Here is a 24,558-nt window from a genome sequence, read left to right as displayed (position 1 = left end):
ACATCAATGTGATATCCAGTATAGAGTAAAATACATACTGCACTAGTACAAAGTAATGAGACAGGGATGAGAATAAACCGTACCAAAAGGGATAATGTAAACATGTCCAACAGACTAAATAACACAGTACATGCATTTGAAAAAGTTTAAATATATACGAAAGTTGTCAGCAGCAGAATTGAGGTAAAAACAAGAGGAGAATGAGGATTTGGGTGTCAAACGAGAGGGAAGAATCAAAACGCAATGTTAGAAGTGTCATGCTCAAAAGTGCTAAAATTCCATTGTACGTCATCAGCATGACAACATTGTGTGATGTCTTACAGTCTGATCACAACAAGCATGGCAGAAGAAATGCCACAGTAATCAGTTTACTTCAGAAAGCTTTTTATTTAAATAGGGTCATTTCCAGAGAAGTATTTTTCACATTTACACTGTACACATGCAATTTTAAGCCGTTAGCACAGCCATCTGAATCATGGACATGGGTATACCAACATTTATGTGAAATAAAAATAAAACAAAGAGAAACATATATAAAAGTCAAACAGGGATCCTGAGCAAAGTAACAGACTGTATTGGCAGAGAGGATGTGTCAAATATAAACATTGTCGCTCATTTAATATTTTTGAAGCAATCCACAATGCTGCTAATTCCTGTTAATTGCACTTAGCTAATTGACAATACATGATCACGTAACAGGGTCTTACAAAGACATCATTCGTATACCATACATTATTTTCCTCTTCTGAATCATAAACCAAGCAACTCTCCTCAGATTAGGGAGGATTCCCTTCTACTTATTACAGTTCACCGTGAAAGTGCAACAAAAAGAAGGATATCTCTTGGAAAGTCCATGCATTGTGTATTTTCTGACAAAAGAGCCGTGTGCTTACATCAGTAACCATACCACTGAAGCTGCAGCGAGGAGGGGCAGTGGCTCCCATCAGGAGAATGGAAGAGTGGAATAGGAACAAGAACACAGGAAGAGATGTGGGAGCTGGATGGACTTGGGATGTAGGGAGCAACAAGCTTGAGGTGGTCAAACAATGCGACATGTTTACAATTCAAACCGATAGTAAACATCAGGTTTAGTATCGATCACTCGGGGTCAAAGTAAGTCTTCCTCCCAGAGCCACCTGAACCAGACACAAAACAACTTCAACGCTGGTTGTGATTAAAGGCTTGGGTGGGCCGCAGAAGATTTTCAGATTTCAAATTGGGCCAAGGCATTCTTGAGTTTGGGAACCGCTGCTCTAAGAGAATAAAAGTATACAACCAACACGTATCACATTGATTTATATATCAGTATACACAATGTAGTCGCTTACGGGTTTGTGACTGTAGCAGCACCTTCAGTTCATATTCAAGACAAATCTCCAGTGATTAAAATGAGGATACAAGTTCATACGCAGGTTTAAATCCACGGTGTGAACACAATGGTACATGGAGTGTGAAAAGGAGGGGAAAGCTGTTGTGGAGCTCATCTTAATACTCATGTTTTATCATAGATCAATAAAAGAATGTACAAAAATATATATTTGTTTTAAATGAACAGTACGAATTACTTTATACTCAACTGTAAAATGCATAATAATTGCACCAGCATCATTGGTCATACTTATTTCTTACGATTGCCAGTAAAAGGAACCATTGAGACACCTTTAAAATCAGCATTTCAGGAAGAAACTTTTTAAACAAACAAGATTAGTTTTTTTGTGTGAAAATGAGCACTCCTTAAGTTTTCATGTGTGTATCGTCCAAGACAAGTCTCTCCATAACCTTCACAGCAAAGCTGGCTTGCACTGGGAGAATGTGTGGGACAGAACAGCCACTGGAGACAAGGTGGGCTGTGGCGGAAGGCAGCAGGTTGAGGTGTGTGTGTGTGTGTGTGTGTGTGTGTGTGTGTGTCTGTCTTGGTTTCAGCACACACACACTGTGGTCTTGTTATGCTGCTGGAGAATGGGCGAGACGTTATTGGACTCCTTCTGTTTCTTCTCTGTGTTGTGTTGGACCAGCGGCAGCCTGTCAGCAGTCCTGCAGCGGGCCTTATGACCCGTCTGGCCCGATGGGGACCCGTCAATAGTTCTTTTGCTGCCGGGGGTCCTGCCAGCGGGACTGGACTGACTGGGCAACTCAGCGCCACCGTTTGGACACAGAGTGAGCAGGTCAGACAGATGCCTGTGGTACAGGCTGCTGCTCTCCGATAGTCCGTCCCGCCGCTCCAAAGCAGGGAGGAGCTCACACATGGCAGAGGGAGAGTCTTCCTCGACGGACCGCTGCAGGACGATGAGTGAGATACAAAAGAGTGAGGACAAAGTGCAGCACTAAAATAGAAATAAATGGTGATAATTCTTCTTCGTCAATATTCACAATACCAATATTTGTGTGTGTGTGTGTGTGTGTGCATTATGTTTCAGTTGTTACACAATAACTGTTCGAGGGAAAAAAGCCCACCTATAATAATATTCCCAAGATGCATCAGGAATAGTTCTAAACACAAGGCTCATATGCATATTTCTCGTTTGAAAAGTAAGAAGTGTAACGAATATGAATATCCATTGTAAGAAAACCTATTTCTATGACCAATCCTGAGTAAATAAAGATGCAATAAAGGAAGGAATATAAGTGAATATTGATAAATATTCATATATGACTGAGGAGCTCCATGCTACAAGGGCGCATACACAGTGGTTTATGAGGCGTCCACAGAATCAACTCAGCAAGTTGAAGAGAATGACTTCAGACTTGTTGGAGTGGGTCGCTCGGTTCCAGCCACCAGCTGGCCATGAACAACCAGCGATCCCAGTGCAAGTCAGCCAAACCTGAATGAGGCACTTGGTTTTCACAAAACTATTAATACTGCACAGTAAAGGTCCAGCATTACATGTTCTACTTTAAACTGAGAAGTGCAGAGTGAAAGAGGGGCCTGACTGAATCGGCAATGTAACCAGAATCATCATTACACATGTTTAAGAGCACCATAATCGATCTATAGCCAGCTATAGATCGATTATGGTGCCTTTTTAATGGGGGGACACAGGCCTTTTTAGTGAGGGGCCACAGACAGTCACCTACTTTAGCAATATATTCAGACCCTGGAGTTTTCTCCTCCGAAGTTTCTAACCGTAATCATGTGTGTGTTTTGGGGCATATTGGATTTATGCTCTTTTTAGTTTTACTTTTCATCCATTCTATATGGCAAGTAAGGGCGGAGCTTCAGAATATTAAAAAAAAAACATGATATTTTGAAGACCTCCTGTTCCTAAAGCGTTTAGAAACGAGCCAGTTTCAGTATGGACGCATGAACCACACATTTCAGGCTTTCCGTGGCTCACTGACTGATATTACAAACAAATGCTCCTTCACCTCCCTGCAACACGTCTGGGGCAATGATCCAAACCATCCTGCTCTGAAGTGGCCACGCAACCAACGTATGTGGACATTTAACACTTTCTCAACATATTATTGAAAATGAAACTGGATAATTCTCTCAATGAAATGCTTAGATTGTTTTTAGAATCCCAAATAATGTCTTGATACCCCACACTGCAGTTTCATCATTTGGGGAATTCTTGGGTGCAAATTAAATGTGTCGTCGTCGTCCTGCCCTCACCTGAAGGAGAGGAGTGTCCGCGTGAGATATGGAGGTGGGAGGACACTGGGACACCTTGGCTAAGTCCAGCAGCACCTCCTCATGGTGCAGCACGTCCTGGGGGGACCCTGGCTCCTGCAAGGCGATGACGATGGCACTGGTGTTGTCAGCACGCAGCATGCGCTGGCGCCACCGCAGCAGAGCATGGCTGACCAGCTGCTGGGCACTTGATACCCCGCATGGTGCCTGCAGCATGGAAGGCTGTTATTAAACTGACACGGTCTGATATGAGGTTGACATGACACCAATTATTAATCTGTTAGATTATCATTAAAATATCAATATAAAGCTTTTTGATCACGTTTACTTGTCGAGCCCTTTAAATCTACAACAGACCACACACCAGGTTGCTAGGGAAGGACGGCATGAATCTTTAATGATCCAAAATGAATACAACAGAGTAACCAGCACGTTGCTACTGGACCTCGCCACTCACCATCGCCTCATCATTGTTCTGACACATGGAGATAGCCTCTTGAGGCGGCACCATGTTCCACAGACCATCACTGCCCAGGATGATGTAGCGGTGTTTTCTGGGGTCAAGGGTCACCACACTAGTGTCTGGCTCTGGAGAAACCACAAACTCCCCACTGTAGAAGTCATAGCTCCACAGATCACCTGTTTAAGGGAGGAGAAATGTAGCCGTTTGAACAAACACTCTCCATGATGACTGCTGGTCTTTACAAGACTAAAAGTTCCAGCAATTTTTCCAAAAGAAACACTTAAATAAAAATGTGCTTCAAAGCGTTCTATCAACTGGATGAAGGAGAGCTTTCACCAGATTTGTTTTATGAATAACATTAAAACAAAAGGTCAGTAATAAAATGGCAATTATGGTCTGACTCTAGCTATCAATCCCCTTTACCCTGAATGGAGTCCTTTAGACTAGATTGAAACCCAATGGTTATTGATCACTGGGGTCCAACACTCTAGAATATTGTACACTCTTGTCAAAACTTTCTGAAATATCTTGCATCCATGATGATAACTGATAACAGGATATTTGCTGAGATGACCGTGACAGTCACTTTTCCTACCTAGAGCTCGGGCTACAGCCAAGAATGGGATCTGGTCAATGACAGTGCTCCGACGGACTGGGCCATTGTGACTCAGCCGTGGTCTCTTCCAGACAACCCGGTTCACTCCAGCTTTTTTGATAACACTGTTAGCAGAGAGATTGAGAAGAGAATGGGTGAGAGAAGTCACTGATTGAGTAAAGTATCCATACATTTTACATTTAAGGCAGTTTTAGACATTAGGCGTGTGAACTACACTATGTTGCCAGCTGGGTAGAATGAGCTAAAGCTAATGCAGTCTAATACAGTGCAGTCTCATCCCTGCAGTACATCCTAACTTCATCACGTTTTTGTATAAATTGTGTTTGGGAGGTGTTTGTTTAACTGTTTATTTTTGAGGAATTCCCCTTTTGATTGGAGAGGTTTAGAATTCTAGCAGTTTAGTTCAAACTGGGCTGAAACTAAATTGAGTTAATCCTGCTGCTTGAAGGTTAATTCCGGATGATGTAATTTACCAGAGACATTCTAGATGCAGTGAATAATGACAATTGACTATAAACAAAAAGGCTGGAAACACAAAATCTTTGTTCCGCTCCATACATCTTAACTTGATTGCAGGAAACTGGAGGGGCAAGTAGAAATTTCGAAAATAAAACTCGCAGTGCAGATAAGTTTCTTCCCAAATGTGTAAAAACAATATTGCATTGTATCTGATGAACAAATAAATGTGTCCATTTCCACAATCTGTTTTTCCTACGACGGTTTAATATAAGTGAAAGAAAAAAAGCTTTCCTTCAATGCCTGTTAGCTTGTTATTGAATATAATATGTATTCAGCAGTAATATAAACATCTGGCAGGCCGATAACTGGTAATGGGTTTTTTCTCCTTCAAAATGTACAGTTAGTCTGAGGGAGCGCTAATAGACTTTGCAGACATGTTGGGGGCTGCACATTATGCTTTTCTGTCTTCACCAATTTCACTATATGCAAATCTACATTGACAAATCAATCATGGTCACTTGTGTGCTCGGGGATTTGCCTTAACATGAAGAGGTGAAGGATGAATTAATATCCATGTACTGCATGCTGACATTCCCAATGACATGACTACATCCTGTCTTGTTGTCTCAATCTTGTTATAGGGTATGCAGTAAAGCTGCATTACAGCTGTGAAGTTAAATCACAACTATAATTTCCCTTTAAAGCTGTGGAGTTTACCATGCCATGTCAGCATTAAAACATGGTTGTTGTCAAGCCATCCAGGCACTTATCACTACAACAACATCTTATCAGTAGACATGCCAGAGACAGCATAACGGACATTGTTCTTGAAGCAGATAACACTCTGCACAAAAGAGGTTACAATGGTGACAACTGCTTTTTAGTTTTAAAGTGGGAGTTGTGGGAATGAATAAGCTGTTACTCAGCGACTGTCGATCAAGAGGATCGACGGTTCGATCCCCGGCTTCGCTAGCCCATGTTTATGTGTCCTGTTAAGACAATTAACCCCAACATTACTTCTGTAGCTGTGCCCACAGTGTGTAAATGTTGTATGAATGTTAGCTACGCCTGGCAGGTTAAACCTTACCCACTGCCATCACTCATGAATGGCTGAATGATGTCATGTAGTGTTAAAAGGGCCTTGAGTGGTCGTAAGACTAGAAAAGCGCTATACAGGTACAGTTAAATTGACTAAACTAGCGTTTGTTTTGTTCCAGAAAAATAACCCCACTTTTACCCTGAATTTCCACAATATGCTACAGCGTGTGCTTTATCAACTTACAACGTTGATTTAATGTCACAGCAAATTATTAACAGTTTGCTTCAATCAGAACCTTTATGGCAGCTACATCTAAGACCTTCCAACTGAAAGGTTTTGTTTTGGTTATGTGTTCTGAAGAATGCTGTGGTGGCCTGGCTGCAATAACACCCTTTCTAATGTTAGTACTACGTAAAGTCAAGGTGATTTGTTGGTTAAGCCTTACCTTCCTCCCAGACCTTCGATACGCTCCCTCTCCTTTGGTAGTTCAGGTTTGTGGTCTTGTGTGACTTCCACGGATCTGATGAACGGGTCTGAAGGGTCATCCTGGACCCCTAGAACCACTGCCGAGTCCCCGACGTGGGCCACATACATGCGGTTTCCGCGGATGAACACCACGCTGGCTGTCGTGCCCGATGTGCTGGGAAGGCCTGTGAGTGTCTTTGGCCACTCAGCTGAGAGGATGAAAGAGAGAACATGCACTGTCTATATTTGTATTTAATCCTTACTAAACAGTGCGTGCATATTGTCTTCAAGTAAACAGAACCACACATAACAGCACACCTGTTCCAACAAACTACTTTACATGGATCTATTGCCAATCTCCATCATTTCCAACTATTACACTGATGACAACACTGTGACCTTTGGGTTAGTTTGCTGGACGCGGCCTGTCATGGAGCAAGTCTTTCTAACCTAATCTAAGTCAGGCATGTGAGCTTTACAGACGGTGTGTGTTAACACTCAACTATGTGACATGCCCAGGCACATCCAGGACGGACAGCGGTGGTCATGACGTAGAACACACCGGCTCCGTCATAATTGAATAGGTTTTCTAATGAGTATTAACAAGATATGCGGGTGAAACTAAAATAAAAAAACAATATTCACACGGACAACGAGTCCGAGAAAACAATACAATATTGTCCGACTTCTGGATTGGTTCCTGGTCCGATGTGGCGGGCTTTGTTTGGAGCCAGTGCTAATGCTAACCGCGTTAGCTCCGTTGCCTTCGGCTGATACAACTATCCGACAAAGTAGCTACATTTAATGGCAACAAACGCCAAATAACGGGTTGAAGTTAGCTGAAATATATTTATTAATAATAATACTTCGAATTAATATAGCGTTAGCACTTTTCTAGACACTCAAAGACGCTTGAATAAAATAAATAAATAAATATTATATAATAAATAGGCTACCCGTCATTTAGGTGGCCTTTTTGAAAATGCACATAACCGCAGTCAAAAGGAGAACGACTTTAATGAGCTCTGGGAATATTCTGGTAAATTAGGCTTTCGTGAAAGAGCCAGCAGTGAAGAACTTTTAGGATGTAACGCGGGGCCACAAGCTAACTAACACCTTGGTGTTCTGTCTCCTCGGACCGAGGGAGAGGCGCATACGGACAGCCCGTAATGACAGCTCATAGCCGGATATGTCAGGACATTGGAGTCGGTGGTTGTAACGTTACACTTACGTAGCTTCTTCCACATCGCGTGATGGCAGGCTATAAATCCTTTTCGTATAGCTGAGCAGACCTCCATGTCACAGTCCGACCAGAACCCCCGCTGCTTCTTCATAAACTCCCACAAATAGTCTCGCGCAAACTGCGCAGCCTCGCGACCCCCGTGCCCGTCGAACACCGCAAAGAACGCTACGGAACGGCGGGAAGGACTCGCAGGGCTCGGCTCGGCTCCCGGTGGGCTCTGACCTTCCGGTAAAGTCGTTTCCACTAATATACACTGATCTTCCGTTCGCACGGTGTCGCGCGATGCACCCGAAACCTGCGGCGATCCATCGGTGCCAGCAGTCCGCTCTGGATGCGCGTCCGCAGTCAGAGAATTGGACAGAGGGTCTCCCCGGCTGGTCTCTTCTGGCTCACCCGATGTCGGCTCATCTTCTTCCGGCTCGGGCTCTACTATGACTTCGGTCACATCTTCCATGTATTTCCTGCCTCCTTGGTCGGTAAAAACACTCACACGCATCAATAATGCGTTTTCCATAGCTCCAGAAATAAGTCGCTCTTCAATTTGGCGGCACTATTAGCATATAAAATACCCGGAGAGCTGAGTTTATTGCAGCACAGGGTCCAGCCTTTGTTTATGTTCGAGCGTAGTCGGCATGCTCAAACGCGTTGACGTCACGATCTGTCTTCTTCTTGCACGTCGACGTGCCAACGCCAATGCAGCTGTTGCCCCCTTGAGGTTGAGAAACAGACCAAATTCATCACAGTTCAAGATGTCATTGGCAAGTTGAGAAGTACTTGGATATGAAAGTGCCACTGTGGGACCAATTCAAAAGAAGACTTGAGATAGATGGAAAACTGTGGGTCCTTGGGCAAAGGACTGAACACGTTATTACCTTCGCATTGAAAATGCGGAAGGTTATGTTTTGATCGCCGTGTTTTTGTTTATTTATTTATTTGTATGCGTGTTCCTCGCATAACAAAACAAGTTTTAAACCAAATCGCATGAAATTTAGTGGGATGATTGGTTATTATCCGGGGACCATTTGATTAGATTTTGGGATCGATCGGGTCAAAGGTCAAGGTCAAGGTTCACCTTACAATTTAACATTTTGAAAATTATTTAGATTTTAAATTTTACAGCCCTCAGGACAATTTTCGTGTGAAAAGACAGAAAGATATAGAAGATAAACTAACAAATTATGAATGTAGAGTGATATGAAACTAATAATATATTCAAAACTTGATAATTAAGTGAGAAATGTACAGGTTGAGGGAGCAATTCATCTGAATTAACGACTGAACGAAACGCTGTCAACATTCCGGGTTTTTGCCAGCAGAGGGCGCCAGAGGTCCACTGCATGGCCATCATCGGAGTTGTGCAGGTTCCTGCCTTTTGTTTGTGTCCAGCAGAGCAGCACAGATAACTCGGTGCAGGTGTGGTTTCATCGTATCCTCTGAGGCTGAGCCCACTGCAGGGAACCTGAGACTGAACTGTGGATGTTGTCAGCTCCTCCTCCTCCTCCTCCTCCTCCTCCTCCTCCTCCTCCCTGCGTATGTCTCATCGTGCCTCATAGTTTTAAAAAAAAGTTGAATAATTCATGACTGTCAATAAAAGCTCTCTCCATCACTTCCTCCGGCAGTGGAGGCGAAATACACAACATTGTTTTTTCACATTTGTAATTTTTTTTGATAGATTAATCCATTTATTCACTCAAAATCTGTATAAAATTCCTGTAGCACAGTTACTAGCAGTTGGGCCGACGTAGTGGATGAAAAATGAAACTCGGGTTCAGTTCTCCAGGCGTCCCTTTATTAAAACGCTTCCCTATAAACCCCCGACATGCAGCGAGAAGTCATCTCTTTTTTGTAGTTGCCCTCTAGGTGTATCTCTGATGAGTCAATTTAAAAATAACTTGACTTTTTCTGGATGTTTTCATTAAGAAAATAAAAAAGAAATGAATTGTTTTGTTATCAGAATCACAAAGATGTGTCAAAGGTCAAGTATTCAAGAAATGTGGCTGAAACCAGCATTAGATTTTGTAAAACAAGAAATGTAAAATAGATCAATTAAGAAAGCCTGCAAGAAGCTGTCATTAAAGTTGCTGGGGAACTAGCTGTATGTTTGAATGGAACAGTGATTTTCAGTAATGATGTGAATGGAGAGGTGAGAGAATTAAATCCATTCTCAATTGGCAATGAAACTGCAGCTGACAGTTGTGGAGAAAACAAAGATGTTGACAAAGACTTTTGTTTAAGTTCACAAATCTAATAATATGAGTGAAGAGGGATATGAAGATATCAATGATTTAATTACCACTAATGTCGTAGTTCTGATACGCAAGCAACTGCAAGTAAAAAAACGTAACATTCCCAGGGAATTATTGGTCTATTGCTTTAACATCCACTGTATGCAAAATAATGGAGAGAATGATTATTGACATGCATGGGATTCAGTGTGTTCAGAAGAGGTGAATCAACATTTAACATTTTTAGGGTTTCATGAAGTCATTTTAGATGGGCTGTGCATGATCAGAAAATAAGTGACAAGTGTAAAAAAAGTGTTACATGTATTGAGATATGTGATAGAAAGCACAGCCTGGTGGGTGGTCGGGGACTACATGTCAAGGGACATGGGGTTAGTAGATCAAGTGTTCTGTCCTGCAGTATTGTGGCCTTCTGTACCTTCTGGAAGTGGATCTGGAGCTACATGAGGCCAGAGTGAGTAACAAAAAGGCAGTGAATTAATACTATTTCCATACAGAAAACAGTTACAATCGAGTTATATGATGTATGCAGTGGATTGAATGGATTCAACCCGTAAAGTGACTCATTGTCTAGTGCTCCAAAGTCTTCGGTCTGGTACTGCCAGAGTCAACCTGACTTGGTCCTTGAAATCCTGCTAGTACTAAAGAGTGTATCAAGGTGGGGCGGTGACCAAAATAAATATTATTAAGTATAGAAATAAAGGACAAGGAATAATAGGGCCGCTTTACTTCTTGAGAGACACTGGTAAAATAAAAAAATATCTCGTATGTTGGCGCAGTAATTGTCGTGCTCCAGCAGGTGGCAGCAATACAACACAACGGATGCAGTCTGCCGTTTAAACCCAACGAAGAAGAAGAAGGTACCCTCAGAGCGGGAAAAACGAGAAGAAGAGCGGAATGAACACACGCAGTTTGTTGTCGCTACATTGGTTTCTCACAGCCTGCTGTCAGATTACCGGGCACCAGGTTAACTATGGCGTATTTATAACAGCAGTGACGGGGAAACGTAGCATTACCTCTGGCTAAACACAAAGTAATACAGTCAAGCAGTTGGTTGACGTTTCACACAGACAGGACAACGGGGACACGTAACGTGTTAGTGGAAGTAACGCAACGGACGAGGGCTTAACTCTCACGGGTCCATATCAAATGTGACTGAAGCCGACAGCAGGTTTCTCAGACGTGTTCCTTGTTTAACACATCTGCGTGGAGCAGGGACAGAGGAGCATGGCTACATCCCAAGTAGAGTACACCATTGGCGGGGTGAAGATCCACTTCCCCTGCAAGGCGTACCCGTCCCAGCTGGCTATGATGAATTCAGTGAGTAACAACAGCAGCATTAGAGATGACCTGCTTACAACTTTGGCCTATTGAGGGTTTATAAGGAAGTACTGGCTCTTCCCCTGAGTAATAATGACATATTATGGTGTGAGGAAGTCATTTAAGTAGTTATGGCACACATACATAATTTGATTAATTAGCTACACCTGTGTTTACCTTGCTATGCCATTTGAAATTGGCGCCTGTGAAAAGGGGCCTTTTGTATCAGCATCCTTCCTTCCATTCTTTATATTTATATTATGAGGCCAGGTTAGGGTATGGTGCATACCCTAAAATTATGTATGGTACAAATATCCTGGGAAGAACAGGTGTACTGAAAATTGTGCAATGGTCCATGTGGATTTGGAATGAAGGGATTGTGTCTGTACCTTGTCTGCAGATCATACGAGGACTGAACTCTGGGCAACACTGTTTGCTGGAGAGTCCCACAGGAAGTGGAAAGAGCTTGGCTTTGCTCTGCGCCACTCTGGGCTGGCAGCAGGCTCAGTTTGGTACGTCCACTGACCGAAAGAAAACTGTTGTATCGTAGGCCTATCCTCAAACTGAATGTTGAACCTGTGGTTTACGGATTAATTGGAGCAGAAGTCTGTCTGTCTTGTAACCAGATCTCACCAAGTGTCACTTTGATGTGTTCTTGTTGGCATGGTTCTTTTCCATTTAGGTTTTCATAAATTACGACATATGAACTTAATATTTCTATTGTGATGTGAGGCTAGATGAGACTGAATTGTAATGTTATGATATCATTTGTGTTGTCGTTGTTTGTTTACCAAATCCACATTGCAAATATGTCTCTTTCTTATTACCTACTTGTTTGTAAATGGTTTCTAATTTTGTTGATATGGCCAACAACATGTACCGGCTAACAACCAATCTCATTGATATTTATATCTGTGTTTCATTGTGTGATGACAGATAAACCCAAAGAGGGAGGAAGCCCTTTGGAGGACAAGAGCCAGTCGGATAAAACCTGTGGCGACAATAAGAAGTCTGATGTCTACACGCCCTGTCAGTGTGTGTGCCACAGCAAAGTCTGCAGTACCGCAGCAAACAGCCAAACAGCAGCCAAACCTGCTGTGATTGACCTCACAGTGTCACCCTGCAAAGAGTTCAGACAGCCGCTGCCTCCAGCTCCTGAACAGAGTAAGTCTTTTTCAGCCCTTAGTTTTATTTGTGGTGGCATTTAAATGTTTTTTAGTTGTTTTTTTTACGAGATTCACACACAATTAAATCATCAGCAAATGGTGCTTTTGCAATAACAAATATATATATTTTCATGTTTTATATTTCTAGCACAAAACACATTCCTGCAGGTCTCTACATCTTCAACCGGAAACTAAAAACACATCTTTTCCGACTGTACCTTAAATAAAAACAGATAAGCACTTCAGTGGCACTTCAATGGCACTTACTTATGGTATTAATTATGTTATTTTGGTAGTTTGGCATTCTTGAATATACGTTACTTTCTTGATTTCCGTTCTGAGTTTGTACTCATGGTTGAATGCACTTATTGTAAGTCACTTTGGATAAAAATGTCAGATAAATGACATGTAATGTAATGTTGTGTTTCAGTGCCATCACCTGAGGGGTTGCAGCCCAAGTCTATCGCCTCTCGTCTGTCTGAGAAGTGCCAGTCTAGCTTCAGCCCTAACCGCGAGAAGGACGACGACGACGACTTTCAGCCAGACAAGAAACGCAAGGTAGTGTAGAAGTGCTGTACATGCTGTTGTACATTTTTACAGCATTTACGTGCCGGTTTATGTGCAGACCAATCGTTCATTTCTGCAGTTCTGATTCCAATCCTGTGTTCCTAATAGACACAGTACCATTCTATATTTATTTTAAAAATATTTATTCAAACTCACTCTTTTCTTTTGGCTTTATGATTTATAACAAAGGAATACCAACACTGGCAGTGGTTTGATGATTGTTGTATTGTAAGTACGATATTGATGGTAACTCACAGTCCAGTACTGTCTAGAGTGTGTTGCCTGTCATATCGGGGTAACACCTGACAAAACTCATGCAACCGTTTCATTCTATCATGGTTTTAAAATTAAAACTGAGCAAAACGCAGAGAATCGGCTTGTCACTTAAAGACGACTAGCGCTGCTGCTAACTTTAGAGATAACTCCCTTCACGCTGCTTGACACATACACAAACACACACAAAATGCGTCGGTATTGTGTGGCAAAAGTGTTGCGAACAAGCATCGCTAAACATGTTTCAAAGTGTAAATATCCGCTCAAGGTAACCAGTTGTTTCAGATCCCTTCGACCAAACTGTTCCCATGAAAACATAAGAAATGTGACTTAATGGATCAATATATAAATTACTTGAGCTGAAACTAATATCTGGTGGCGCAGCGCACAGACTGCGTGTCTTTGAGTGCAGTCTCCTTTTGCGTGAAAGAGATCGAAACCAGGTCGGGCGATCTTTTTATTTTTTCGAAAATGTATTTCTTCCTCCGTGGCTGTGATGCACTGCTCACTTATACAATCGTAATCGCCCAAATGGATATGAACGGTGGCTTGAAGATCTCCAGCAATATGTTTGTGAATGTGTGACGAATCTGGTGAGTGAGACAGAGCCCCGCTGCAGACGTGAAGAGAACACAACGCACGCACGCATAGGGAAACCAGTAGGTTTGAAAACCAGGAGGGGTGGAACACCGGCCCTCGCCGGGCGCATTGTCTCCGTTGCGATGCACCGCGATTGAAACGTCTCTGATAGTTCTCGCAGATTTGATGTCATCTGATCGGCCAAGTTTGATCAGCCGTTTTGAGAACGCCGATCAAAACCGATAATGGGAATATCGGCCGATATGGATCGGCGCCGATCAGATCGGTGTATCCCTAATATAAAGTTTAAACAGGTTTCCTGGTGGAAGTCACTTCTTCTCAGTGCCTTCGATCTCCGTGACCTTGTCCGTCACCATGGAAACATTGTCACATGACATGTACTCTGGTTCTGTGCTGTGACGTCGCTAGTGAGTGATTTCCAGCAGGAATTCAGTGTGTGAATCTCACTGAAACCCCCCCACCCCTTCTCCATTCAGCCACTTCCCGGGGTGGGGGCCTCTGATGGGAAATCACAGACAGGGTGGGTGGGAAGGTTTATTATATATTATATATTATAGGTTATTGGATAAAAGAGGAACAAAAGGAATTAATTTCTAAAATAATTTAGAAATTTAAAAAGTGTTCAAGTGCACAAAATTCAGGAAGTTACTTGATTTGTAAAATAGTGTAACGTGGGACTTGTTAACCTGTGTGATTGTCGCTCAAGTGGGCCGTAGAGATTTCTCTGAATGGGCCTCGCTCCTATTCACACCTGGGCCCATGCAAAATAAATATTACTGAATATTTCAAGGTGTGGCGGCCATCTTACCGGGTTCACCATCATCTTTCAGGGTGTTGTAACTATTCTATTAAAATATATATATATATATATATATCTATTATATTCTTATTAGAAGGGTTTGTGGGCACTGACTTAGTCAGAGCAGAGGACCCCCACCCCGTTGTCACCTTTTTCACCCCTTATGAGTTTGCAGGTATGAATTTAAGTTAAATCGATGTTAGCGGTGAGGTGCAATGCCAGAGAAAACATTCTCTCATTAAAAATTACATATCTGTAACATTATGTAACTCTACAATTGCTCATACTTCTGGAAGGAACTATGAAGTCATCAGCTCAGATATGGACAAAAAGCCGACATTGCCGTGTATAATAATTGCTAATGTAGCGGCCTTTCATCGGCGTGGTTTTTGTTAAGCCGCATACGAGCTGCAGACACACTTAGTTCCTGTTTCCTTACGCAAAATAACCTGACATCGGATCGTTCCTTTCTTCTTGTCTTCATTTGATGTAAACAAAGATACATACTATACTATATTCACAAAATAAATAAACTCTATCCTACTTTTATCCGATCTTACGGTAGAAAGACTGTCTCCTGGTGCCTAATGCAGCTCGTCAACATTCACCTGCTGCTGTCATGATGTCATTTATAGACTTCATCCTTGTGGCTCTTACAGCTATGATGGCACCATGTAGTTGTCATTAATATCTTACTGTCGGCTAATGCTAATGATGCCATAATGCTGATGTGGCCCACGGTGAAAATGACTGACACCCCTGGTCTAAGTGTTGCATTCTAGACGGTATACATAGTCTCAAAACCCAAAATACTTTGATCACTAATTCCGATTTCCTTTTACATCTTCAATCAAGACCCTCCCTTTCAGTGGTTTTTATCGTTAGTATCAACCCCATCATTTGCACAAAAGACCAGAACGGGTTGTGATATTGCATTGTTCCCATTGTTATCCCTTTCATCTACGCTGCACAGGAACAACGACACGTGTCATTTGCAACCGGTCCGAACATCCCGCCTGATCGGTGCTGCGCATGTGCAAAAGAAGGAAGGAAGTAGCGAACAACTGAGCTACCGCTCTTCCTTCTCATCTTGGTTGAGAGTTGCCCGTGCGCAGTAGCGATCGGGTAGGTGCTTGTGGAGAGTGGAAGGTTAGCCAGAGCTAACAGCATGTCAGCAATGTGGCAGTATTTTACAGTAAAACGTTGATGTGTACAGAATGCCAGCTTTTACTTGTGAGTGTTGGTTTAGTTTTCATTGGGGGTAAGTATTGGGAAGGCAAAAATTATATCGCAACATCTCGAACAAAATGTTTGCATGTTGTACATTAATCATTCTTCAAAATGTATTGATAATAAGAAAGCTGTCTTGTAGTAGTCCAAACCGGCTATTACTCCTTAAGGGTGATGTGATCGTTGGGTAATATGCAGCTCAGTGGATTAAAGTCTCTGTGCTTGTTCCTCAGCAGCGTAAAAGGCAGCGTCTGGAGAAGAGAGTGATCAACATCGATGATGAGCTGGAAAATGAGCCTCCGAGTTGTTCCACGGAGCCAAACGCCCAAGCAGCGGGTCAGTCCTCATCATGCTGCGTGAGTTACAAATAATAATAATAGAAATATTGCTTTACTGATACAAATTAATTTGGATAGGCATGTTTCAGAACATTCGTCCAATGTCAGCTCCCGCGACCCGAAAGAAGTATAAGCGGTTTGGATAATGGATGTTTCAGAAGAGATTTCAACATGTAACAAGGTGGTTAGATTCAATAAATATATATATATATACGATTTACGTGTGTAAATATATATTTATTAGGGCTGTGAAACGATTAAAAATTTTAATCGGGTTAATCACAGGTTTTTGTGGATTAATCATGATTAATCACATATTACCGATATTCTCGGTATATTTTGTGAGAACATAGAGATTTATGACAAAAGACGGATATATACATTTATACATTCTTCTATACAATGGTGCTGCAACTCAGCAGTTATTTAGCAGTTTTCTTCCATATGGAACATTAATACATCTTCATCCAAAACAGAATGTTTAACCCTCCTGTTACCTTTTGGGTCAATTTGACCCCATTCAATGTTTAATGTCGGTGTTCTTTGGGGTCAATTTGACCCCAGGCTGTTTTTCACTGTGTCAAACATATAAGAAATATCAACTTTTTTATTTATTTAAAGGGCTATTTATGTAGTCAACAAACAAACATAAAGTACCTCACACTTAAACTTGGGAAGCAATATTAATTCTAATAATTTTCTGGAGGTTTTAATTGCTGGGGTCAAATTGACCCCGAGGGTAAAATATGTTAGTAAATGTAAAGGTAACAGGAGGGTTAAACAGAACATTTTTCTCTTGTTTGTCAACCATTAACTCCACCATGATACAATCTAAAGGCCTCTAGTCTTCCTCTAGCAGCTGCTGAGGCAAACTGACTGTGTGGGTTTTCTTCATGAACTGGGCCGTGATGAAAGGGACGGCGGGGACACCGCTGCAAAGCTGAAACCTCACCGGCCCGGACACGGGGACAGATTGACAAGTGACTTTTTTTTTGCTCGGTCCCGATGTGGGCGCACGGAGCTCTGTGGCGTGCGAGACGGAGATCGATAAGTGTTAACGCAACGCGAAGAGACAGAAATGACATGCTGCTGTGGAGATACGATCAACAACAGACGTTTAGTTTAATAAAAGAACAAAGACGTGCTATAGAGAACATGTCAGGGGGCGGGCCAATCTCTTTAATGTCATGCGATCTGCCAACACTACGTCGATCGCGTGTTGAGACCCCTGATCTACAGGAAGTAAAAGTCGTCACAAGGTTTCCGTAGGTGAACCTGCGGAAGGATCTTTACCGATGAACAGACCGTCTGCATGAGAGCGGACAGAGTTCAGATTGAAGTGGTGGATTGGAAGCTCATTTTGCAAGTGACTTTTTTTTCGTCCCGACGACCAACAACAGACGGATTGGAAGCTCATTCTGCGCATGCGTTAAATGCGTAAAAAAAAACCAACTAGTTAAACCTGTAATTGAATTAACTGAGTTAACGCGTTATTTTTCACAGCACTAATATTTATATATGTAAATATATATTTATATATATACATATGTGTGTATATATATGTGTGTGTGTATGTGTATATATATATATATATGTGTGTATATATTAGGGCTTTCAGAGTTAACGCGTTAATCTATGCGATTAATTTGGCCGCGTTAACGCACTAAAATATTTTAACGCAATTAACGCAACTTTGTTTACTTCCGGTGTGCGTTGAAGTTTTTACACTCCTCTGAGTGTCAAACCGCGGCAGTACGGTTTAACACTGTTTCCGTTTTTAAAACAATTATTTCTCCGCGAAAATAAGGAGCAGAAATCAGTTTAAACTCGTGGATGAATCAGTCGGGTTTCCTCCTGCTCCTCCTTCCTCCCCCTCCGATACACAGAGGAACGGAGGGGCGACATGTCGGGTGACGCGGCGCGGAGAGAACTCGTCACACGAAACCTTCAACGTGATTTGTCAATCCGTTTGTCTGTCAACATTTTGCGAAAAAAACAACCAATGAACACTCAGTAAATCACAAAGGACCTCCCACCTCACAAGTCAGGCTCATTAGCAGCCTTGTCAGTCAGAGAAGACAGAGAACACGGCACCAGGACAACTGAGCCTCATTGAATAGAGCTGAGATTGTTCTGGAATGTTTGATGTATAACACGTGGGTATGTGTCATATGCAAACGCCTTTAAAAGCTGAATTTACATTTGTTTGTAAAATGTATAAAATGAGCCCAGCCTCCAGAGGGTTAACGTGACACATTTGAATGTCAGTTAGTTTACCAAGGCCACTGGTTCTGCTGCTGTTCAGTGTTAAAGATGACAGGACCAATGTGTCTCAATATACTTAAAAAAAAACTAATCTGGATGTTTCACTGAAGAAACAATTTATCATCCACAATATTAAATACCTCGCTGGCACTTTATAGATAGGAGCCTCTTTGAAACACAGCTCTGTGTGAAGTTTTGTCTTTAAAAAGAAGAAAAAAAAACTTTTAATTGCGATTAATTAATTTCAAAATGTGCGATTAATTAGTTAATTTTTTTTAATCGATTGACAGCCCTAGTGTATATATATATATAATGTGTGTGTGTATATATATTTATGTATGTGTGTATATATATATATTATATATGTGTGTGCTTTTTGTACTTTACATATCTAGTTATTATCTTCACAAGGCTTAAGGGTTATGTGTTCAGTCGTGTGTGTGTATGACTACGTGCACCTCTAGTTGTGTCTCACATTCTGCAGATACAGTTGAGTATCACCATGCCAATCTCGACAGATCATCGAGTAGAAACAAATGTCTTTTAGCACTGTTGCGTAGCTAGCGTTTCCTCGGATGCGTGCCATTTAAAAAACGATGGCTGACAGAAACATAATGCATATTTGCAATGGAATTTAAAAATGGTTATTTCCAGGCCTGGAAAAGTCCTTTAAAAATATCCCTAAAGTTTTGGAAAAGTCATGGAAATTTGTTATGTTCACATGTTCATTTATGCAGTTTGATTAAAAGAATAAACATTTAGATCAATATTTATTCTTTTAATCAAACTATTGTCTCTCATCCATTTGCGTCATTTATACACCGAGATTTCACCAAATGTTGGGTCATGGAAATTTGATTTAAAGTCATGGAAAGGTCCTGGAAATCCATTGGTCAACATGTGAATGAACCCTGACACCACCAACAGGAGGCTCTTTCTTTTTCTAAAGTGCACGAGTCCCTCCACCATTAGGATCGGATGATTCACCGTTACATGTGTTTGTTTGTAGGCCCTGATGACACAGCTACACGTCTGCCTGTTTACTGCTTATTCATACAGAGCTCTCTGTTTTGTGACTTGTTCTTAAGGAAAAGTAGAATTCCTGGCCTTTAAATTCACATTAAATTGCAGGTCTTCCAACAACACAGGTGTACCTCATTTTGTTAATGGTGACATTCTTTAAATGTCTCAGTTCCTGTGAGGCAGCATGCACAACATCGAGGTTCGGTAAACCGGACACCTCGGTGGAATGCAGTCAGCGTTGATGTCAATACCTACAACTGTGCTCTTCTCGTAATGTCAGGAGATCTGCTGTGAAAAAGGTCCATTGTGCGTGCTGGCTCGCTGGTACAGTTTACCAAGACATTTAAAAATAATGAAATGTGACGTGTGCTTTATGAGATGTTAAAATGTCTGTGAAGGAACTACATTATTTTACATTCGCTCCCTATCATTGTCATATCTATGTCTTATCTATAGAAACACATTGCTGTGCTTCAGTTAGTTTTGGACAACTTATTTGATGGTTTCACTGTCAGCGATGGGTTCAGTGTAATATTCACCAACACCACTGGGTGGCGGTGTACTCCATCAAATTGACAAAGGCTGTGGTTAAAGTTACAAACATGTATGAGCTCAAAACGCAACAATCTTGAACATTGCAGATAATTAATGTTTTCACAAACGAATATGTGTGACTTCACATGAAGCAAATTGTGTGTGCGTGCGTGTGTGTGCGCTTTGAAAGGACCAATTTGAGTTTTAGACCTTCAGAATGAGGTTATTTGGGAAGGTCCTCTCTTCTTCAAAGTCCTGGTTGAGATTTCAGACTCGGTTTCAGACAGTTTGGTATTTGCTTTAGGTTCGGATAAGGGTTGGGCTCAGGTAATTAGTTGCGATGGTTAAGGTTAGAGGATATTAAGCCTATATCATTGAAACTTACGAGCGATAATGACATTTCTTGCTTGATCCAACCTTCAGTCAAAACACCAAAGAATAGTCAGTTTACTATCATGTCTAGCAATGAACAGCAGAAAATCCTCACATTTTGCATGTCTACCATTTTAATCAACTATCAAAGTAGATGCTGATTTATTTGATGTGCATCCTCAATGAATTGACAAGTTCTTTCAGCTCTAGGTTTATTATCGCACTTGTTATTAGATGACATTGGTTTAGTTAAGTGGAGCTAATAAACTGACAACTGAGTATTTTAATCTACATTTCTGCAGTCCGACACAACCGAACTAGGTGCATCAAGTAACACCTGTGTATCCTAAAGCTATCTGAGGTGGTTTCTGGTGAATAATCCATGTTCCGGAGAGCTCTCCAATCCCAAACGACCAACAGGTTAGCCCTAATCACTAGACGTGCTCAATTCACAGAACGCTGTTCAGTATGCGGATCAGCGGAATGGTTAAACCCTCACAACTGGGTCCTAACTTGCCAAAGGCGTGTGGCTCGGATTTGGAGCCGTGGACGGTCGTAGGTGGAAAAAGAGGAGGAGAGAAAGTGAAGTCGAAAAGCGCGCCCGTCTCTGGTTTCCCTGCAGCTACATGACCCTGGCTCTTTTGTCCCGCGAACGCTGACTGACGGCTTGAATGGGGCCCTTTGAAGCAAGCTCCAGTTTTAATTAAGAGGGTTTGCCTTGCCTGGACCGCTGATCTGTGAAAGCCACAGGGATAAATATTGAATGGGGTTCACCCGCTGGTTACTGCGCCCGAGGGATAAACAGGTGCTTTGGAGGGCAGATATTTGCCAGGGCCCCCTACCTGCACAGTGTGGTCATGTTGGAAGGAGGGGGTGTTCGGTGTCATGTCTTCCGAAGTATCGGCTATTGAAGCCTACCCTTATTGGAGTGAATTCCAAGCCCTCGAAAGCTGTGGAATGAGGAGCAAATTGGCGTCCAGTGAGAGGCGCCAGTGATACCTAAGTGATCCACTGCCCGCGGCCTCTCACTGCCCTCTGACTGGCCCCGTGGAGTGTGAGATTTCTATCTCTCAGGTGTTGGCAGGGAGCAGAGCAACAGAAGCCTACCTTTGAATATTCGGAGGTGTTCAGTAACACCACTGACCTCTGTTCCGTCAATTCCAGAAAGCTTTAGCTTTTGCATACACTTACACCTGGAAGTGTAGGTATACTAAGGGAACTACGCTACCTGTGCTAAGGAAATGTAGTATACCCAAAGAAACATAGTACACCTGCCATATACAGTGTACCTGTTGGGCTGTCTTAAAGACAAAATGAGTTTGCTCTCATGACATATAGAAAGACAAAGCAGGCATTCTTATTGCTGGCGGCGACCGAGGTGCAACGCCAGTGGAGCCGTTATGTTCTTGCTGCTAGCAGAGTTGGCGTCTCTATTGCCCCTTTTGCCAGTTATCTACATTCCTTTCGAGGGGGTGTCTGCTGTGGCCTGTGGGGCCAGGCTTGATACCTTGTTGTCCTGGCATCTCAGGAGGCAGGTGCGTAAAAGGATACTCTTGTGTCAGCTGTTTCCTGCTCCAGCTTTTGACAAGGGCCTCTATTCATCAGCGAGCCCTTCTCCACTGCCCCAACCAACCACTCCTCCCCCCACCTGCCAATGAATAAGTAATTATTAGGCATCTTGGGGCAGGATATTTGGATGGCTCCATTTAATGTGGCAGCAGCAGGTAAGGTGATCGGGCTCAGGGCCCAGGCTGTGAAGCGCAACTGTTCCAGAGGAGAAAGGGAACTTGAACTGGTGTTGGGACCCTGCAGCACCTCTGTTTATTTTTCACATGGGTTCAGGGCTCGTTATCCCTCTTAACTCTGAGAGTCGACTATCTAAGGGCTCTCTTTGGCCTACACTCCATCGCACATTGTAATATTTGAAGGGCAAACATGCTTGAAAAATCTGAGCCGCCCAGTAACTCGAGCCACTCGTCTGTCATCAGAAGTGCTACCTTCTGATCTCTGATAAGTAGCGATGCCTGACAACACATACCATTCATTCTTATGCGGAATCGTTCAGGTAATTTGTTGAGGCTTTAGGGATAAACTTGTTTGCTAAGTTAGCAGGTTTTGTTAATTCAATATTGAGAACAATTTGGTAATCTGCATAGAAATGTCAAAAGATATTCTCATGGATTGGTGACAAGGTGCATATGTTGACCCACTGGTCTGACGCCATTAGATGTTTAGCAAATGCCACAATATCAGATGTAACTTGAGGCTCATCGGATAGTAAAACTGCCTTGTGAGGATTAGTTTCAGGCGGTCACCAACCATTAATATTTAAATCAAAAGTGGTCTGTAGTTACACTTCTGGAAAATCAATTGAGTTTATTTATGAGGAAGGATTGCTAGAGAATTTGGCAACAAAAAACAGTAAATTGAATATTGCCATAAAGAGGACCTGATCAATGATTTTACAGTACAGCCCATTGGCTGATATATCCAACGATAATACAGGGAAACGCATGGAGTGGTCGTCCTGTGACCGAAAGGTAGCCGGTTCGATCCCCGCTCTCCCAATATGTCGAAGTGTCGTTGAGCAAGACACTGAACTCCCAGTTTCTCCAACAAATTCCATGTATGTATGTAAAAACATGCATCAACATTTAAAACAAAAAAAAAGTGTGAGAGCACTCTACAAGAGCGCTTCATGAAAACATTCACCTCTGAGTGGAAATGATTAACCTTGCTCCAATCTTTTTAATCAACAATACACAAAACAAACCAGCCAATCGGGCCGAGTAGAATGTGGAATGTGAGTGAGAAAAAAGAATCAAACGACTGTAAAAAAAAAAAAAACACAACTGCAAATATCTGTGGACGAGGTCATTCGGCATGCAATAGCCGAGGCTTTAGCACACTTACTGCTAGTGTGCTATTGGTTAAGCCACCCCTTGTATCCTGTATCCTCATACTCTTTTATGTTATCTAACTGTATGAGCAATACCCATCTAAATTTAGAAACCACAGGACCATACATTATATAACTGTACAGTTTAATGTGATGCTTACTTCTCCTGGACAGCATCCACTGATCTAGTAACAAGTGGACTTTGGAAGCTGGTTTGTTCTGAAATGTAGTGTCATACAAGAGTCATAATGACCGCGTCACACTGCCTACTAATCACCTTTTTTATGTCAGTTTTGTGTAGCTGAGAATGTACTATTGATAATATTGATGGTATATTTTAGATTAGAGCTATCATAATGGATTGGAGAGGCCTGTGATTGGATGTTGTGTGTGTGAGCGACCAAATGGTCAAAGAGCTCAACACATAAGCAGGATCGGTTTCATAAGCGTTGCCGGCTACACTTCAGCTGTAAGGGGGTGGGGGTGTATATCCGCCACGTCGTCGGGCGGCCAATTTGAAAGCAGCTAGATTTTCTCCATCGCCACAATGGTGGCCTATCATCTTTCAGACTCCAAAGGTCATCTGGCGGAAAGTGACAGGACACCTTATGTATGATGCAGATTCTTTATGCTTCTCCATGTGTTGATCAGAAGAGGATACGAGGCAGTCTGTCAGAGACTCTTTAGCCAGTGGATAATAGTGATGAGTCCTGGATGAGCCGTATGTAGCATCATCCACTGAACAGCATTCACATTACAAAGAACATTTTCTGTATTTAATACCTCAAATGATAACATTAGATGCCTGTGTACATGACATCCAGTGATACATTAATCTTTACGTAGCACCATGGGTTCGCTCCACCCGAAGCAGGGGCAGAGAGGGCCCTGGCGTGGCTCATCTCCATGGCGCTGCTCGGGAAGGACCCAGCCAGACTGTTCTCAGCTCTATTAAAAAAAATATTAGCCATGTTACCATTCAATTACCAAGCGAATTTTATCACAATATGTTA

General features: G+C 42.2%; 2 protein-coding genes across 10 annotated transcripts in view; one reads left to right on the top strand and one right to left on the bottom strand.

Moving 5' to 3' along the window:
- Window positions 1-1,277: 1,277 nt before the first annotated feature.
- Window positions 1,278-8,530, bottom strand: ppm1da (protein phosphatase, Mg2+/Mn2+ dependent, 1Da). 2 transcript variants are annotated; one of them, XM_056440609.1, is made up of 6 exons: window positions 7,905-8,530; window positions 6,654-6,882; window positions 4,690-4,814; window positions 4,089-4,270; window positions 3,614-3,838; window positions 1,278-2,276 (listed from the first exon to the last, which is right to left on the bottom strand). In XM_056440609.1, exons 1-6 carry the CDS (start codon window positions 8,428-8,430, stop codon window positions 1,920-1,922), a joined length of 1,644 nt encoding a protein of 547 aa, XP_056296584.1. In that variant the 5' UTR covers window positions 8,431-8,530; the 3' UTR covers window positions 1,278-1,919. The 2 variants fall into 2 exon arrangements, with proteins under 2 accessions (XP_056296584.1, XP_056296585.1); XM_056440610.1 differs by having other exon boundaries at window positions 8,310-8,530.
- A 2,545-nt stretch (window positions 8,531-11,075) lies between these two features.
- Window positions 11,076-24,558, top strand: part of brip1 (BRCA1 interacting helicase 1) — a 104,006-nt gene continuing 90,523 nt past the window's right edge. For 5 of the 8 annotated variants that reach the window (XM_056440601.1, XM_056440598.1, XM_056440600.1 and 2 more), the window contains exons 1-5: window positions 11,076-11,479; window positions 11,880-11,991; window positions 12,416-12,643; window positions 13,076-13,203; window positions 16,348-16,470. In XM_056440601.1, the coding sequence (XP_056296576.1) occupies window positions 11,387-11,479; window positions 11,880-11,991; window positions 12,416-12,643; window positions 13,076-13,203; window positions 16,348-16,470 (684 nt within the window). In that variant the 5' untranslated portion in view covers window positions 11,076-11,386. Of the gene's footprint in view, window positions 11,480-11,879; window positions 11,992-12,415; window positions 12,644-13,075; window positions 13,204-16,347; window positions 16,471-24,558 lie in introns of those variants that run through there. The other 3 variants (XM_056440599.1, XM_056440604.1, XM_056440603.1) reach the window with 3 other exon arrangements.

Source organism: Pseudoliparis swirei, chromosome 20 (assembly GCF_029220125.1).
Source record: "Pseudoliparis swirei isolate HS2019 ecotype Mariana Trench chromosome 20, NWPU_hadal_v1, whole genome shotgun sequence".
Taxonomy (NCBI): Eukaryota; Metazoa; Chordata; class Actinopteri; order Perciformes; family Liparidae; genus Pseudoliparis; species Pseudoliparis swirei.
This window is presented reverse-complemented; position numbering and strand designations above follow the sequence as displayed.

What these genes read in the sequence shown, in the direction of transcription:
- ppm1da (XM_056440609.1), bottom strand. Translation starts at nt 8,430, where the DNA reads ATGGAAAACGCATTATTGATGCGTGTGAGTGTTTTTACCGACCAAGGA. An exon ending in ATCGAAGGTCTGGGAGGAAG is followed by an intron (nt 4,815 to 6,653) that starts GTAAGGCTTAAC and finishes CTCTGCTAACAG; the next exon opens with TGTTATCAAAAAAGCTGGAG. An exon ending in AGAACAATGATGAGGCGATG is followed by an intron (nt 3,839 to 4,088) that starts GTGAGTGGCGAG and finishes TCCATGCTGCAG; the next exon opens with GCACCATGCGGGGTATCAAG.